This window comes from Python bivittatus, unplaced genomic scaffold (genome assembly GCF_059951505.1).
Source record: "Python bivittatus isolate LINGU-HERP-01145 unplaced genomic scaffold, Pbiv_v1 ctg000610_np1212, whole genome shotgun sequence".
Taxonomy (NCBI): domain Eukaryota; kingdom Metazoa; phylum Chordata; class Lepidosauria; order Squamata; family Pythonidae; genus Python; species Python bivittatus.
The window spans coordinates 8478525-8496667 of record NW_028277088.1 but is presented as its reverse complement, the minus strand read 5'-3'; the positions used below and the strand labels follow the sequence as shown (position 1 = coordinate 8496667).

At 51.5% G+C, this 18143-nt stretch overlaps 1 protein-coding gene across 1 annotated transcript; it reads left to right on the top strand.

Annotated features, from left to right (window-relative positions):
* Positions 1–309: 309 nt before the first annotated feature.
* On the top strand, positions 310–11787 carry MNX1 (motor neuron and pancreas homeobox 1). The gene is made up of 3 exons (XM_088150372.1): positions 310–3290; positions 7379–7539; positions 10060–11787. Exons 1-3 carry the CDS (start codon positions 2705–2707, stop codon positions 10441–10443), a joined length of 1131 nt encoding a protein of 376 aa, XP_088006498.1. The 5' UTR covers positions 310–2704; the 3' UTR covers positions 10444–11787.
* The last annotated feature ends 6356 nt before the right edge of the window (positions 11788–18143 follow it).

The window sequence follows — 18143 nt, the reverse complement described above, 5'->3', positions numbered from 1 at the left end:
ATCACGAGCGGGTCTCGCCTTGCTGAAAGATCCGGGGCCAAAGGGCCGCTGCCTGGGACCTTCGCGAGGGCGAGGGAAGGGCGCCGAAGCTGCGGGCTGGGCTGGGGCCGGATCCGGCGCTCCTGAAGAGCCCTTCGGGCAGGTTTCCCTTTGCCCCACGGTATTCTGTGGGGTGGGAAGCGGGTGGGGAGAGCAGGCTGGGTTTCCCATCTGCGGCAGGATCCCTGGGCCACCGCCGCCGCGTCCAAGCGGGCGGGGGCTCTTTAGCGAGAGGGCTTCCTGGGCGGTCTTGAACGGGCCGGCCCCGAGCCGCCGAAGCTCAGCTCTTCCCTCGCAGCCGCCCGAATGGGAGCCTGCGACGGGAGGACGGGCGCGAGGTCTGCGGAGACCTCGGTGTCGGAGGCTGCCTCGTACAGCGCGTCGCGGAAGAACGCGCGCAGTCGTAAGCGCGGGCGGTCCCTGCAGCTGGCGGAGCCCGCGTACTGTTCGGACAGGCAACTATCGCTGCACGGGCGTCTATGGCTTAACCCGGCCTGGTTCCTGCAATTGCCTCCCCCCGCTCTTCTGGGCTGCGTTCGCGAGACAGGCGCGCCTCAATTGCGCTTGGGTTCCTCGGGACTCAGGCGGGGGAGTGGTCGTCTCGGAGGCCAGCACGCTTAGCTCAGGGACCAGTGCCTGAAGGGCGCGGCCGAAGAGGACTTTGCTGGTCTCCGCTCCGCCTGACGCCTGCTGCTTTCAAAGCCTTTCCGCCGGGCCCAGCTCTTGCGCGGCCTTGCGGTCCCCCCGTGTTCCGGAGCTGCCGAAGGCGAACGGGGTGGGAAGAAACCCGATCGGCTTTGCTGCCCGCTTGGCGGCGGGAGGAAAGAGGCCGGGAGCCGCCCTCGCTCTGCCTGGCCGCGGTCGGGCCTGCCGGCTGCTCCTACTCCCGCGGCGGCTGGGCTGGGCTTTTCCCTCCAGCTTCGGCAACCGCGGGGCTTCTCAGAGCAAAAGCAGCCTCTGTAACTTCACGGCCGGGGCCAGGCGGAGCGCGAAGCGGCGCCTCGAGGTCGGGCCGGAGAGCCAACTCGCTGCGGCGCCTCGCGGAGAACCGACTTTTGCGGGCGCCTCGGCTTTCCGCGGCCACGTCCCCCGGTCGATCGACGCCTTTGGCTTCCAACGGCTCCCGTCGGGAGGAGACCTGGAAGACGGAACAGGGCGCGCTGAAAAAGGAGCTCCCCCCACGGGGAAGGCAGCTGGCGAGGCCTGCGGTGCCTCGGGCTGGGCGGCGGCTTCGAAGGAGGGGAAACCCCGGAGAGGTCGCAGCTCTACGGAGGTGAGCGAGGCCGCCTGGGAATCAGTGGCTCTTTCTCCAAAGTAAACGGGGGGGGGGGCTTGTCTCGGGTAAAAGGGGCGAGCGAGCCAAGCGCTTCTCCGCCGAGCGCTTGGAGCTCGGCCCTGGTTGGGTCCGGCGGCCCTTCTCCTTCGCCCCCTCCCCCGTTGCGCTCGGAGGGCTGCCTCGGCCTTCGCTGCCCTTCCCAGAGGAGCCTCGGCGCCCCCACGCCCAAAATGCCGCGCGGGGGCGTGGAAGGCCGAGCCCCCGCCCACCTAGCAGAGGGCGTGAGCCCCAAGGAGCCCTGCCCGGCTCGGTTGGTACCGCTCGCCGAAGAGAGGAGGAGAGAGCCGGGGTCTGGGGCAAGCTCGACCACCTCGCCCGGCATTTGTATGTTCACAATCCAAACTCTCCCTTCTCTCCTGTCCCCCCCCCGGCCCTGGAGGAGATGCGAAGGAAAGAGAGATTTCTTTGTAAAAAGACCCACGCAACCCGTTGCCCGCCCGATCTTCGCCCACCTCCCTTTGTCGAATCCTGAGGCACGCCCGGAATGTTAGGCGGCACGATCCATTGCAGCGGGTGCCGACGAGGTTCCGGAGCGCCAAGGGTCGGTTCTGAGCTGCGCGCCCGGGCAGCCTCTGGAAAACCAAGGGTCACGGCCGTTCGCGCGTTCACACATTCTGGTTCTCACCCGGCAGTGTTCACTTCAGGGATCCAAGACGCTTTCCCCATTACCAGAATGGAGTTTGTCCCTGATCCCTCTTGACATTTTATCGTCTTTTATTATCGTCGGATAGATAACAGTTGGATATAACTTCCCCTTTTACACAAGGATGAAGCGCAGTTGGTCGAGCGCTAGTTGGAAGCCTTACTTAGGACTTGGCTGCCAAGCGCTGGGCATCAATCGTAGACCTGCCGTCCAGCGGAACCTCCAATCCCTTCGCGCTTCGCCCCAAAGTAACTACCGGAGCCCTCATTGCTTCGGAAAGGAGCAGGAAGCCCTTTCGGGTGGGCAGGGCCAGACGTTGCCAGCGTTGACAGGTGTGAGCCGCGGCCAATGGGCTGCTCCAGAGCCCAGCACCGGCCGCCAATCGGGTCCGGCCTCCCAGCAGGCCAATGGAATCCTCGCCTGAGCCTTCAAGGCGGCCGAATGAGCGTCCAGGTGCCTCAGTGGCTCGCGGGGCGATCGAGAGCGGCTGCCCGCGCAGCGCAGCGCCGGCCGGCCGGGCGGCTCTTCGGCTGCGGCGCGCGGGGCTGGCGCGCTGTCCGGATGCGGAGCGCCGGGGCCGCGGGGGCGGCCGTCTGGTCTTCATCCTCTGGGCTGGCGAGACGGGCGTCCCGATGATCGTCTTCACCTTCTGAGCCGGGGAGGCGGCCGGCGCGACTCCGGGGCCGATGGAGAAGTCCAAGAATTTCCGTATCGACGCGCTGCTGGCGGTGGACTCTCCGAAGGCGGCGGCGGCCTCGACGGCTCAGACGTCGCCGCTGGCCTTGGTCACCTCTCTGTCCGGAGGGCCCGGCAGCTCCAGCGCCAGCTCCAGCGCCAGCTGCAGCCCGCCCTCCTCGGCCGAGGCTCACACGGGCGCGTCTTCCGAGTGCCTGCGGACGGAGAGCCCGTCGCCGCCCCGGCTCCTCGGCGCGCACTGCGGCTTGGTGCCCAAGCCCGGCTTCCTGGCGGGCGGCGGCGCGGGCGGCCCCCACCCGCACCCGCACCCCCACCCGCACGCCGCCCTGGGGCTTCAAGGCGGCGCCGGGCTGCACCCCCAGACGGCGCTCTACGGGCACCCCATGTACGGGTACCCGGCCGCGGCGGCGGCCCTGGCCTCCCAGCACCCGGCCCTCTCCTACTCCTACTCCCAGGTGCAGCCCTCGCACCCGGCGGCCGACCCCATCAAGCTCGGCGCCGGAACCTTCCAGCTGGATCAGTGGCTGCGGGCCTCCACCGCCGGGATGATCTTGCCCAAAATGCCCGACTTCAACTGTGAGTATGGCGTGCGCGGCTCTGGGGACTCTCGGCCGCTCGGGCCGGCGCTGCGGGGCTCGGCTGGGGGAGTGGGAATGCCGGGAATTGTAGTCTTCCCAAGGGATTTGGGGACCCCGGACTAGGAAAGGCTGCAGAAGGGGGCCGGGGCTGCCTCCTGCCTGGGGCTGCACCTTGCTGCTGGGCAAGGGGGTCTCATATCCCCGAATCCGGGGAAAACAGCCCAACTTGCGCTTCGTGCCAAGGCAGCCCGCGTGCGCGTTTCGGTGTGTGCGCGCGAGAGAGGCATTTTTGTGTGCGCGCGTGCATCCGTTCGTCTCTTCGGCAGCCTTTGTCACGGCCAACCGGGCGCTGCGGCCTAAAAACCCTGGTTCCTGCCTGCTTTGGTTTCCTTCTCTCCTGGCTCACCCACATTCCCCAAAGCTTCCTTCCGGCTTGTTCGCAGGGGGAGGTTGGGGGAGAGCGCCCCGCTCCCCTCACTCCACCCCCACCACCAGAGCTGCCTCCAACTGTTTGCCTTCCACGTGGGCAAGGCTGCCCCTTTCATCTGCGTGATGGGAGATGTAATCCTCAGGCCGGGAGGGGCACGGATTGGAGCGGCCGGGAATGATGGGGGTTGTGGTGGTCGTAGGTGCCAGTCTCTGTTCGGCGCCCCAACTCGGCGCGGCTTCGAACGGGGTCCGAAAGGCCAGGCGGTCTCCTAACAGGGATCTGCTCGTAATGACGAAAGAGGTGGGCTCCTCTCGAGGGTCTATTGGGGCCCCGGGGATTTTTGTTTGCTGCGACCCCTTCCTTCCTCCCCCGCCCCCCAGCAAGGGAGGGAGGGAGAGAGGATTTAGTCGGGATCGGGGATTTAATCTTTCGACTAGGCACGTCCGAGAGGACTGATGTCCACTCAGGATTTGCAGCCGCTGGCCTGGGGTTTAACCGATTTCGTTCCGGCTTTTCCACTTCGGTGGGCAGGAGCAGTATGTGGGGCTGGAGATACATCGGAATTGGATGGATTGCAGTTGGGCTGAATTCAGAAAGGCGGATTTCGGTAATCAACGTTGACAGCCCAGATTTAAATCAGTCAATTTTAGGGTTTTTTTCCCCTAAAAATAATAAGGATAATAATTCAAGATTGCCCATATTCATTCACAACATTTACTCTCTGGGCTGTATATATAGCTAGGTGGAAGAAGGCCTTTTTCGTTTTTCTTGATATCTCTGTGAAATAATAGTAACTATAGTTTCCTCAGGGAGCTTCCCCACTGACAAATTTGCTGATTTTATTATTTTAATTCTGCTGAAAAATCCCAACAGTTAAGGATGATTTCCCCAGATGGTTCGTATCTTTATAAATGAGACCCATTGGGAGAGGAGGGAGGAAAATGATGAGGGGAGGTGGCAGATATCCTATCCACCTGAACCAGATGATAATTTTTTTAAAAAATCATAAGCGTGAAGATGTTTTCTTCAAGTAAATCTAGATTTTGGGGTGGTTTTTTGTTTGTTTGTTCTTTAAGAGCCGGACTCTTCCAGCGGTTCGCAAGAGGTAGAGATGTTAATAAAGAATGAATTCGATTCAGCCCGAATTTAGCCACTGCCAAATCTTCTTTCAACAATGACATCGCTGGGCCTTAAATCGGGAGGATCACGCTCCCTTCGATTCCACTATATTTTATATATATATAGTTTTTAAAAATCACCCCCCCTCTTTTTTTTTTGAGGCAGGATGTGCAGAGTTACGAAAAATGTACCTACATCCCATAAACGCTGCCGACTCTCTTAAACAACCCAGTTAAAACTCGGGTCACATTTGTTCCTTGAATGTGACATAGATTGGTTGGAATGTGACATAGATTGGTTGGAATAGACATAGTCTAAGATTCGACTCTTCACAACTGTTCCGATGGGTGAAACCTCCATTTTCAGTAACTAAAATATATATTTTTTAGCCTTTTGGGCCCTCTTCTGAATTATGCCAACGAACCTCCAGAAGGTTAGGGCAGCTCAGTGGCTCAGTGGGGCTGGCTGGTCGGGCGCAAGGGACCCACGGGATTTTCATTTCAGAGCGACCCTTCGGGGTGTTTCCACCAAAGGACGCCCAGGGCGGCGAGGGTCGCTTGAGAGCCGCGGAATTTGCTGCGCTCGTTTCCTTTTCAGATGCGGCGAGCCGCATCGGCTCCGCCACGCCTTGCCTTTTGCTCGCTGACGCTTCCCTTGGCATCCTTTGCTCGCCGTCTTTCCCCAGAGTATCTGGAAGGGGCTTTTCTTTTCTACGAATTAACTGAAAAGCAGCTCCGAGTTCCCCGCCAGCGCTCCGGCTTCCTTCACTTCGGACGGGAGACCGGTTCCATCCAGACTTTGCAAGGTGGTCAGAAGAGGGCCGAGTCCGCACCTTCTTCCCGGGCTCTGGGAAGCGAGTCACGCCTCCTGCTCGTGAGGAAGCCAAGAAGGGACGAAGCTCGGGAGAGGCGAGTGCGCCTCCCGCAGCCCCGAGGGGGAGAGCCGTTGGGCCGAAGGCGCGATAGGGAGTTTCGACCAGCCTCGTGACGCTTCCCCGCACCTTCGCTCGCCGTCCAGAGAGAGGATCGAGGCGGCAAGATTGGAAGGGGGGTTCCGGGCGGGGCGAGTGACCGAGATGGTGCTGCACGCGGAGAGAACCGGGCGCCGCCTAATCGGGGAGTTCACCGGTTGTGGGCTGTGATCGCTCCCCCTTCTGCGGGGGGGGGGGCGGGCGTTTAAAAAAACCTGATCGGCCTGTGCAGGCCAAGTGGGAGCTGTTGCTGTAAAGCCACCTCCGGGCTTCGCTTGGCAGGCGGTTGTGATTTGGCAAAACTTTGACATCCTCGGTGATTGATATATTTAATCACCAACACTTATTAATTTTTTTGGTATGCCCCTTTTTTTTTTTCTTGGTCCGAAGCAGAGGGAGCCGGAGAGCTGGCGGGGAATTCGGAGCTGCTTTTGAATGAAATCATGATTCATGGCGACCAGGTCGATTTATAATTTTGGGCGCCCTGGTAACGCAGGGCTTGAGATTCCTCATCTACAAGTTCCCGACTTGGATCGGCGTCCCCGAAACCCCACTCGGATGAAAAGTGCGATTTCCCTCCTTCGAATCTAGGCGAGCAGGAAACCGTTGGGATTCTTGATCCACCGAAAGAGCGCAGATTTCCGTCCTAAATCGTATCAGGGATCCAGAAGATCTGTAATAATCATCTCTCCTGGGTGACCACTAGATCGGGGCTGCAGGGATCCGGACAGTCCCTAGATGGCAGCGAAGAGAGAGGAAAGTCCTCCGCCTTTCCTTCCATCTAGTGGCGATCCAAATTTTCGCCGATTCCCCTTCCAGCTCAGCCCGGCTTTGCCTCTCTCGGCTGGAGGGCCGGGCAGGCCGTTTCTCGGGGAGCGTGTGGGGCCGAGGCTCTGCTGGTGGGGCTGGACGGTCACAGCCCCGGCGCTCCTTTGCCGACTCGGAGGAAACGAAGATCTCGATTTGGGTGGGTGGGTGGGTGGGTGTCCTTCTCCAACTACGAAAAAAAACCCCTACCGGATTACGTGAGCCTCCTTCCCCCTTAGATCTCCTTTTTAAAACAGGACACGAATTTGATGCCAGTGGCTGGATGGCAGAACTAATATGAGCCGGGATAGGGAGATGAGGCAGCCGTTAATGATGCGCGTAATCGGGATAGGCAGTCGGCAGGCGAGGGAGGCCGTGAGTCCGCTCGCCTTGCCTTGCGTTTAAGAACGGCGCCTTCCGTGCCCAGAGCTGCCCCGAGGACGTTACAATCGGAATGCGACGGAGGGAAGGAGGGAGGGAAGGGGCGGGGAAAATATTTCCTCTTACGTTTCTTTAAGGTTAGGGCAACCTAGGACGACCCCGCGTTCCCTGTCGCCCAGCATCGGTTCCCCCCCCAGCTGCTTTTTGCCAGCCCCCCGCCCCGCTTCTCGCCTGCTTCGCTGCCGCCGTCGCTCCATGGGCCAAGGCGGGGACGCAGCGCCCCCTAGCGGCAGCGGCGAGCGCGGCTCCGGGGGCAGCGCTGCGCGGCCCCCCACCGCCGTGGCTCACGCCCCCTTTCGTTTCTGGCCTTCTTCCGCAGCCCAAGCGCAGTCCAATCTGCTGGGCAAGTGCCGGCGGCCCCGAACCGCGTTCACCAGCCAGCAGCTGCTGGAGTTGGAGCATCAGTTCAAGCTGAACAAGTACCTGTCCCGGCCAAAGCGCTTCGAGGTGGCCACGTCGCTCATGCTCACCGAGACGCAGGTGGGTGCGGTGGGGTGGGGTGGGGTGGCGCGGGGCGGGACGGGACGGGACGGGACGGGGCGGGGGAAGTGGCGCCACCTCTCGGAGAGTTCAGCACCCTTCGCCGGGGTGGGAGCGCTCCTCCCCAGCTCGCAGGTTTTGGAGTTAGTCTGAATCCACCTGCAGGGGCAGTGTTTCTCAACCACAGCAAGTTGACCATGTGTGGACTTCAACTCCCAGAATTCCCCAGCCAGCATGGCTGGCTGGGGAATTCTGGGAGTTGAAATCCACACATGGTCAATTTGCTGAGGTTGAGAAACACTGCTCAGGGCTTTGTGTTGGGCGGTGGGTCTGCATGGGTACCCCCCAACCTGGTTCAGCATTTGAAATGAGAAGGGGGCCCCGTGCTTCTCATCCATAGCGATCAAACAATTTCATTAAAATAAAACTGTAAAAGGTATTGGGGTTCCTGCAGAGACTCCTGGTTCAGTGGTCAAAAGAAGGTGGAGAAAGCCATTATATGAATATAGAAATTGGGTGAGAAAAAAGGGTAGAGCTGTGAGAAGGGGGCTTAAATGGACACAAAGGCCTGAGATCACAGAGGCTTCTGCTTTTACATAAGTCTCGCGTGTCTGGCAAAAAGAACGAAGGAAGAATCAGAAGAGTGTCATCCAATTAATTAACTGAAAACATCCATCAGTCTGCCTTACCAAAGTTCAAGGCAGCTTGCAAAATCCTGAGAGTTTTGATGTCTAGCTTAAACTAGAGGGTATCAGAGGGGGACGCAGGTCTAAGGAACAGCTCTTCTGCTACTCAACGTAAGTAGATACAGGGTTACAGCACAACAATCCCATGAGGTGGTGTGTTTGTGAGAAGGGCATCATGGACATCATGGAAGGAGCCAAGGACCTGAACTCAGACCTTTTCCTTCCAAGTTCATCAGGACAATCCACTCCACACCACAGCTTAAGCTTTGCTCGCTGCTCTGCTTTGGCATTTTTTTTCTTAAAGAACATAAGAGCCCAACCCAGGAAAAGTTTCACTCGCCCAGTTCCATTGTTTCCTTCTCCTTTGCAAACTTTCCACAGGCTGAAACCTCATTTCTGGTTCTGGGATGATCAGATGGTGTGTAAATATTACTGTTAATCTCTGATTAATGAAATGTGCCTGAATTTACCCTTCTTGCTGGGAAGTCTTTCCCTAACTGATTTCTTTAAATGTTCACACCCGGTTTTCCACTTACTGGCTCCCACCATAAAATCCAATCTAAACAAAAGTAAGCAAACGAAACATGACTAAAGGAAAACAAAAGCTGCAATGGAAGGAAAATAGGCAGAACCCACATCTGGACTGTTGTGGGCCTAAAAAAAAGGAAAGGGAGCACAGGTGCTACTTTTCCATACTGGGGGTGGGGAGTAGAATCTAAATGGAAGGAAGGAAGGGCAAAGGAGGTCTTGATTTAAAGTTTTGGAGAATAAATTGCTTAAATTTAACAAGTCTGACAGAGAATGGATATATATCTGCAAAGGGAACTTCGTAACTGCCCTGTAGGGGAGGTCTGATTTTCCCGTCATCTGATTTACAAACTCTAGAGCAGTGACTGTGTATCTCAGGATATCGCTGGCCACCAGCCTCCATTAGCTACAGCTAGCATCACAACTCGTCAGTAATTATGGGAGGGCAACTGATACAAATCCAGTGGTTTTAGCGTTTGCAAAACTGGGCTCGCATGTTTCAGTAAACCATCCTGCAACTGGTTTTATTTATGACCTAGCCGGACGTGTGTGAACTGAGCCACTTTGCTTTCTAAATTATACTTCCTAGCTAGTTCCAGTAGAAGAGAATATCTGTAGCTCAGGGCTGAATTGTGGAATTCTTGGTGCTCTCTGAGTTTGGTTGTTTGCTTGCAGATGTCTCATTACCCAGCTAGGTAACATCACCATCCTCTGGGGGAGATGGGCGGTATATAAATTTAATCATAAATAAATTAAAAAAATCAACAAGCTCAGAGAGCATCAAGAACTCCACGGTGTCATGAGTAAATCAAGTCACGATGACTTGTTCTAGAAATCCAAGGGAAAACAGCCATGGTTTAGGGCAGTGCATGAATGCAGAGAGAATCCCATCCAAAGCTTGGGATCCAGTTAGCCTTGGTTTGATGTTTTCCTTTTAAAATGCTTTCCCCGGTCAAATTCTGATTGCAAATCTAGAGCTGGTTCACCCAGCACACCAAACAGCTGCAGCAAACCAAAGTGAGGTCAACCTGATGATACATCCATGGTGATGTCATAAGGTAAATGCTGCCCTGATGTACCTGTGTCCCAACTTTGGTTGCAGGTGCTGTGCCCAAGCCATGACATTTGCATGATGATGTCATTGGACAAGTGTCATTCTGCCCCCTGGTGGACATGTGTGATGCCAAGCCCGAACCAAACTATGTTATGTGAACCCAGCCATTATGGTCTACTCACTCAACCATGGGAGAAGAAACCATGGCCTAGATGCTCTATGAGCCCAATCTGTTTCCCCTCCTTTCTGTAGGTGAAGATTTGGTTTCAGAACCGGCGCATGAAGTGGAAACGGAGCAAGAAGGCCAAGGAACAGGCAGCCCAGGAGGCTGAGAAGCAGAAGAGCGGAAATGCTGAGCAGGACAAGGGGGGAGAGGAGGGGCAGCTGCTGCCAGGGGGGCCTGAAAAGAGCAACGTGGGTCGCCGCTTGCGGGAACTCAGAGACAGTGAGCCGGAGGAGGAGGAAGAGGAGGAAGAAGAGGAGGAGGAAGAAGAAGAAGAAGAAGAGCAACAGCGTTCTGGACACTGCTGTCCCTACACCTCCCCTGACTGCTCTGATAAGGATGAGGGTGGGAGGCAGCCCCAGAGCAGGCATGGGGGCCCCCACCCTCAGCTGGCCCCGGCTCCGAGTCCTTGAACATTGGGGGCTTGGAGCACTGGCTGTTCCCTTCCTGCCTTGGATTCCAGGGAGAACCGGACCCTCTGATACTCTCGGTTCTTGCTGCCAGAGCAGCCTTTTTAGGTGCTGACCCTCCAGGTGCCTTGGACTCCAGCTTCCCAAGTTCCCAGCCCTGCTGCCTGGGGATGAGAGAGCTTGTAGTCCAGTGCATTTGGAGAACACCAGCCCAGGGAGGGCACCTCTAAACCTATCAGTAGTCCAGTGTTCTTCACTTGCTGCACTGATTCCCAAGCAGCTTTGCCCTAACTTTTCCAAGGTTCTGGCCCACAATCTGTCCTGTGAGAATTCACTTCTCTCATATCAAAGAGAGAAAATATGGGGGTGGTAAGTTTTAGTGTGGATGCAGAGGGCTCCTTTGATGCAACTACAGCAGAGTCTCGTTTCACCGACCTTCGCTTATCCGACATTCCGTCTTATCCGACACCCCTAAAAAAACCACAACAACACGCATAAATCGGCAACGAGAAAAGTGTGCCGCTTGTTTGCAAGCGTGAGTGTACTCTTTCTTGTTGCTCCTGACGGTGCGGTGCTGCAACGCAAAAATCGATTGCAACAGGCGCAGCGGATCGTTTTTTCTTGTTTTTTTTACTGCACTCAATCGTTACTGTATGTTATCCGACATTTTCGCTTATCTGACATTCTGCCGGCCCGTTTATGTCGGATAAGTGAGACTCTACTGTAGTTTGTGGCTTTGGGCCTCCTCCACCTAAAAATCTTGGTTAGCCCTCCAGCATCCTTTTGGTGTCCTTCAGTGGACACTCAAGCTACATCATCTTTCAATGACTGATGGGAAGATTAAGGTACCAGCTCTGTTATGTATATCCCAATGTAGCCCTTGGACTTCTCACTGTAGCTTTTCAGCTTGCCAGCCACAGCTGATGGTCACAAAAAATGGAAGTTCAGGTCATTGCAAAAGTCAGTGCTGCCCCTTCCTCTCTGTTCTGATGCTTCTGTTTCCTGTCTCCCACTTCCGTTCTATCAATAATGGTGACATAAAACATCATCCAAAGACTGAATCACAAGGTCAGAAGATGGCACTTGAAACCCATTTCCCTCTTAAGGTTTTGTATCCTCCTCCTTCAACAGCAGTGAGAATGTTTGTGCTTATTCTATAACAAGCAACCTGGGAATGTTACACTATGATGGAACCACTCAGAATCTTAGGAGGACTTTGTTGTCTTTATTTTTGTATACTGTATTTATAAAATGAAAAATACCTCCACATATGCATGCTAAGTTATTAATCTCCCACTGTCCTCATGATATGTAAAATAAACAGTTTTGTACATAGACCTGTGAAGGTTTGCTAAGTCAAAATGGCTGGGTTCATGTCTTTTCCAGCAAGGTGAATCTTTAGGTTGGCTAGCTCCTTTCCATAAGAAAAGGGGAATTTGGGGAATAAAATTTGTTTCACTATTGGAGAGGGGAGAGAGACCAAGCTGAGAAAAATGTTGTTTATTCTTGCCCAGTAAAATATAGTATGAACATGCAACTATCCTCCATGGAACTTGACATGAAATAGATTTGGAGTTGAACCTTCCTTTGAGAAGACTTTTCTGTACTTAAAAATGTAGGTCAGGGAGAAATGGTCAATAGAAGATGGGCTTCTTGAAGGAGAAAAGCATGGTGGGCAACTTCAAGGAGAAATGCAGTTTATTTGTTTCATTACATTTATTATGACTGCCCATTCCAAAAGAACCTTCTGGCATCTCTCAGTTCTCCAGAACATTACAGTTAGCAGTTCTGAGATCACATCTACCAGCTCTTTCAACTCTCCAAAATATATTTCATCTGATCCTGGAGATGTGATTTTCATTTATGATAGCAAAGTGAGCACCTCCTATCAGTCCTAAAATACATCCTCAGTTGCATTAGGAAGGGCTCACTGTATCTTCTAACACAAGACAGCAGCAAAGAGAGATCTGTTAAGCCAGTGTTTTTCAAACTTGGCAACTTTAAGATGTGTGGACCAACTCCCAGAATTCCCCAGCCAGCATGCCATCTCCTGTTCCATGTTTTTATTTCCTCACTTGTCCCATGCAACAAACCAAGGCTCTCTACTCTTCCTTTGCATGTAGCCCCAGTGTGCTTATGGTATTTTCTGTTCTTTGCTAGCTTCATCTCATTCTGAATTTGAGCTTCCCTGACACCATCTCTACAGACTTGAGTTACTAGTTTGGGCAACTCCTCAGTTATGAGCTCTTGGTTCCATTTTCTACACACCTCCTTGCGGTTCAGCCTGTCAGTAAGCTCACTATTCACCTTAAAGCCTGTTAAGGCTTCCTCCATCTTCTTTTCTGGGGATTATTGCTGCCTGTGCTTTTGGCTTCTCATTTTCTCATTGTCTCACGTTCTTCTGTCTCAGTCTGTTTATCCTTTAGGATTTCAAGCTGTGGTATGCTGCCAACCTTTCATTTTGAGTGCACAGAGAATGATCTCCACAGGTTGCCAAAACGTAATCGCTTGGGTATTTAAAAGTTCATCTATTCCAATACCATCCAAGGGATGCATTAAGATCAGCTTGGGTCCCACCAGTGGATTTGACTCATGGTACAAGAGCCAGAACTGGCCTTCTCAGAGCTCAGGGGTGTCTGCAGGGTATGGTCAAAAAAGTCATGATGGTGGTTACAATGATGCATTCAAAGCTCTGCCTGCTTTTTGGCAGAGTTTCAAATGTACCACCACAGCTACCATCTTGACTTTTTGACCATACCCTGTAGACTCCTATGGCCAGAATGATAACAGCTCTGTTGTAGAGCTTTTCCCAAGAAATGTTTGTGTGGACGCCACACTTCCTTCTTTCAGAAAACAATTGAAAATATGCCTGTTGGCCCAGGCATTTGTAGAGTAACAACTACTTCGGTCCTAGATGGTGGTTGGTTTGCTTTGGGGATGTTGGTTTTTAGAGACTTTGGTTTTAATTTTTACACAGATCATTTTTAAACATTGTCCCCTTGTCTCAAGTCCACCGCATGACCTGCTTACATGCCTCTCGGTATGTGTATTGTGTCTTGACAGGTCCCACGGAGGATCTGGGAAGAAAGTTGTTCTTGCCTCTCACATCCCCCCATGGTGGGACACCAATGTACTCCTCAGTGCAGGGTAGGAGTTTCCTAGGGAAGCAAGAAGGAAGAGCCTCTCCTGCTTTCCCACAGTCCTATCCAGTGCCCAGTCCAGAGAGGTGGCTTAACAGGGTGCAGCACCATGGATCAGACGCTGCAGGTGACCCATGTGTGGGCAGGAGCTTCCTGAGAAAACCGGAATGGAAAACTCCCATCCACTCCATAGATAAGTTTCTGATGGATGGCTAAACCCATCACTCTAACCATATGTCAAAACATACCTCCAGGGGTATGTGCAGGATATTGTCAAAAAAGTCAAGATGGCAATTGCAACAATCCATCTGTTTTTTTATACGCGTTGCATGTGTGACACACATGAACAAACAGATGGAGCGATGACCACATTGTTGCAGCTGCCATCTTGACCTTTTTTACCACACCCAGCAGACACCTTTGCACACCTCCTTCCTCAGCCCCACCTATGTTAGGGTGAACAACTGGTGGACATTTTTCCTGCTGGAAGAGAAATCCACTAATGCTGCATCTAACTTGCCCTGCAGGAAACTTTTAAGATACTACCACTAGTTGGCCTCCATGTCAAGAGCCGCTATGAAAACAGAGCAAATTTAGGCCGGCATTATTTACATCACCTTGTTAAACGGATGTGCCTCTGTATGCCTAAGTCTGCACACTTAAACGTGCATTTTTCTCATCCGAACATTTTCTTAGAATGTCTGTAGCGTACTTATGTACCGGTGTGCAAGGCCACTCATTGCAAAGGGAGTACAAGATTTCTCTTGTACTGAATGATGTGACTTATCCTACAGACTGTGCAACTGAAGAGCTCCATTCATTTCGTCCATTCTGATTCTAATTTAATGCATGGATACTGAATTGGCGGAAATATGCTATTCTACTTAAAAGTGGGCCAAGGAGAATGCTGCTCTCAGCCTAACTCACCTGCTGGATCAGGAGCTGCGGACCTAAATCAAACACACCTTCAAATGCAGAAGACATAATTGTGCGTTGCATTGCCTACTCTTGGATGGGCATTCAAATGTGCTTCCTCATCCAAAATCTGTCCGAACCCAGACAATAAAATCTCCTCTTTGAGACTATTTTGAAGAGTTTCTCTTTTAAATATTTATTTCCCTGAAACCCCCTCCCCACCTTTTCACCAACTAGCAAAAATAAAATTTTGGTAACTTAGTATCAGAAATTTGCAGCAGTATCTGAAAACACCATATATAATTTATTATAAATATTTCACGCATGTGTTGATCGATTAAATAGTACTTTGTAGCAAATACTGCAGTAGACATTTCATATGCTCAATATAGAATATTTAACTCTGATAAGAAAGTATCAGTTCCTTTAATAATAAAGTGTTGTTATTATTTTTAAACTCAGATGGGGGTGATTTTTGTAGGGGAAATGAGTCTGCTTAGAAACAAAAGAACATATCAGAACCTTGAGGTTCACTGAAGAACCAACCAACAGGGACACCCCCCCAAAAAAAAGTCCAAAGAAGGCAAAATAAACTGAACTTTCATATCAGTTGGGAAAACAATTGGAAGGCTGAGAGGGGAGTGGAAAAGAATTATGAATCCAGAAAGAAAGCGGAGTGGAACCAATGCTGAAGCTCCTATTTGTTGTTGTTTAGTCGTTAAGTCGTGTCCGACTCTTCGTGACCCCATGAACCATATTGCGCCAGGCCTTCCGGTCCTTCACTGCCTCCCTGGGTTTGCTCAGTCTCATGCTCATTGCTTCAGTGATGCTATCTAACCATCTCATCCTCTGCCGTCCTCTTCTCCTTTTGCCTTCAATCTTTCCCAGCATCAGGGTCTTCTCCAAAGAGATCTCTCTTCGCATTAGGTGACCAAAATATCTGAGCTTGAGCTTCATTATCGATCCTTCCAATGAGCAATCAGGGTTGATTTCCTTTAAGATTGACTGGTTTGACCTCCTAGCAGTCCAGGGGACTCTCAAGAGTCTTCTCCAGCACCACAGTTCAAAGGCATCAATTCTTCGGCGCTCGGCCTTTTTTATGGTCCAGCTCTCACAGCCATACATTACTACTGGAAAAACCATAGCTTTGACTATGCGGATCTTTGTCGGCAAGGTGACGTCTCTGCTTTTTAATATGCTATCTAGGTTTGCCATAGCTTTCCTCCCAAGGAGCAAGCGTCTTTTAATTTCATGGCTGCAGTCTCCATCTGCGGTGATCTTGGAGCCCAAATAAATGAAGTCTGTTACTGCTTCCATTTCTACCCCTTCTATTTGCCAGGAATTGCCAGGAAGCTCCTATTAGAAGCTGGGAATGAACTGCAACATTTTATTGGGGTTCCAAATTATTGGGTATATTTTCCCTTTCCCCCAGTTTCCTTTTTCCATAAAAAAGAGGGCGGGGCTTCCATCGCATGGCTGTGGCTGCCATCTTGACTTTTTTGATTCCCTCCCTGTGAATCATGTTCTTGCATTCCTCCCTTTCTCAGTCTTCTCCCCTCGCTCAAAGGAAGCAACTGAGCTGTGGGTGGCCAAGGGGGAGAAATTAAAGGCCAGGCCTCTGAAAATCTGTCTGCTGGAAATGAGAGAGCAAGACTTGCTGGCAGGTTAACTGAAGCGAATGGCAAAATTTTCTTTCAAAAGAGAAGGAACAGGCTCGTGAGATGCTGCCTGATTCAGAAGAAAAGTCCTATGGGGTTTCACGAGGCTTACGCTCCAATCAATACGGATTAAAAAATCTAAACCAAAATAAGCAAGCATGAATATGGATTTGGGTTCTCCCTGGAAATCAGAGCCAGATTTCAAGGAAAGCTTTCCCTTACTCTTACTTTACGGGAGGTGGTAAAAAGCTCTCCAACATTTGTAGAGAGATGGGTAATATTTAAGTCAACTGAACTCAGAGGGCCTTGCCTTCTATTAGTCATCAGTTTATTTAAAACATTCTACAGACCAGTGTTTCTCAACCTTGGCAACTTTAAGATAGGTGGACTTCAACTTCCAGAATTCCCCAGCCAGCAAGGCTGGCTGGGGAATTTTGGGAGTTGAAGTCCACCTATCTTAAAGTTGCCAAGGTTGAGAAACACTGCTGCAGACCATAACAAAGTAACAATATTACTTTGAAATATCCTTATTTATATAAGCTTCTTTAATCATAACCCTCAATACCCTTATATAAATTGAAATCAGTTTGCTTCCTTGTCCGAATAACACCAGTTAAAAACCCACCACTGCTAGAAGAATTGGATCACAAAGAAGATATTTAACATAGAATTGATCAGAATGTTAAAATGGGATGAATGAAACCATTAGATCAGTGTTTCTCAACCTTGGCAACTTTAAGATGTGTGGACTTCAACTCCCAGAATTCCCCAGCCAGCCTTGCTGGCTGGGGAATTCTGGGAGTTGAAGTCCACACGTCTTAAGGTTGCCAAGGTTGAGAAACACTAGATGAACAAAGAGCAAAGCTACAACAGAGGAGTATAGGCCCCATTGCTTCTACAAGGTTATTACAGGCCAGCATGCTCTAAACATTTAGATGGCTCGAAAATAAATCGCCAGCTCATCTCAGGTAAAGTGGGACCGGGGCTAAGTGTTCAGCTGCCGCACTATGACTTGTGTGTCATTCAGGTCAATCGAGAGGCCTAGGAATACGTGACTGGTAAACTGCAATGTGGACACACACATAAAATGTTAAAATACAGCCGTACCCAGAAACAGGAACTTTGATTTAGCTGAGATATAGTGCAGGGGGTCAATTATGATTCACTGCTGTAAAGAAGAACATTTGCAGGCCACGAGGAGTAAAAGCCACAATTCCACTGGTATATTATGTTTTTTTTTTTTTAATTGCCTTTGATCCCTTGCAAACTTTGTAGGAGGAAAGGCATATTAGTCCTTGATAGCCCAAAATCAGGGGTCTGGTAGCATCTTTTCTGACTAGCAAATTTTATTAAACCTAAGATGGTGGGCTGTGTATACTCGTTAATTGGGTTTGAAAAGAAATGTGCACACAGCCTGTTGTGAAAAGAAATTAAGGATAGATTATCCTTCCTTAAAAAAAAAACCTGCATCTTTGTAACTAACCTGTCTTCCGCTCTTTCCTCCCCCCGCACTTCTTTCCAATTTAAATCCCGCATCAGTTTAGCCACTCCATGCAGCCGATGAAGTGAACTGCAGCTCCTGAAAGCTTTGATTTAATAAAAGGTGTCAGTTGCAAAAGGGGCTACCGGGCTCCTGATCTCTGATCCCTTGAAAACTCCCCAGAGCGTTTCAAGAATGCTTTCAGCGCCCTGGAGTCCCAGGGCAAATCAAAGATCATTTTCAGATGCTGCTTTTCATGGGAGATGAAATTTATTTTCCAGAACAGAGCGCCAAATAAAAAGTGGGTAACGTCTTGCCAATCTCAGCCACTGGCAGCTTCATTTAACACTTTCGCTTTCTACATCATTCCACACCTTGCCAGGTGTTTCCAGAACGAGGGAAGTAAACAAACAACCCCCAGCTTGCCCCATGCTGAACCTGGTTGAGAAAAGTGCAAAGAGAGATTTATTTGGCTTGTGGGTGTGTGAACTATGTGAGGAGGAAAGAGGT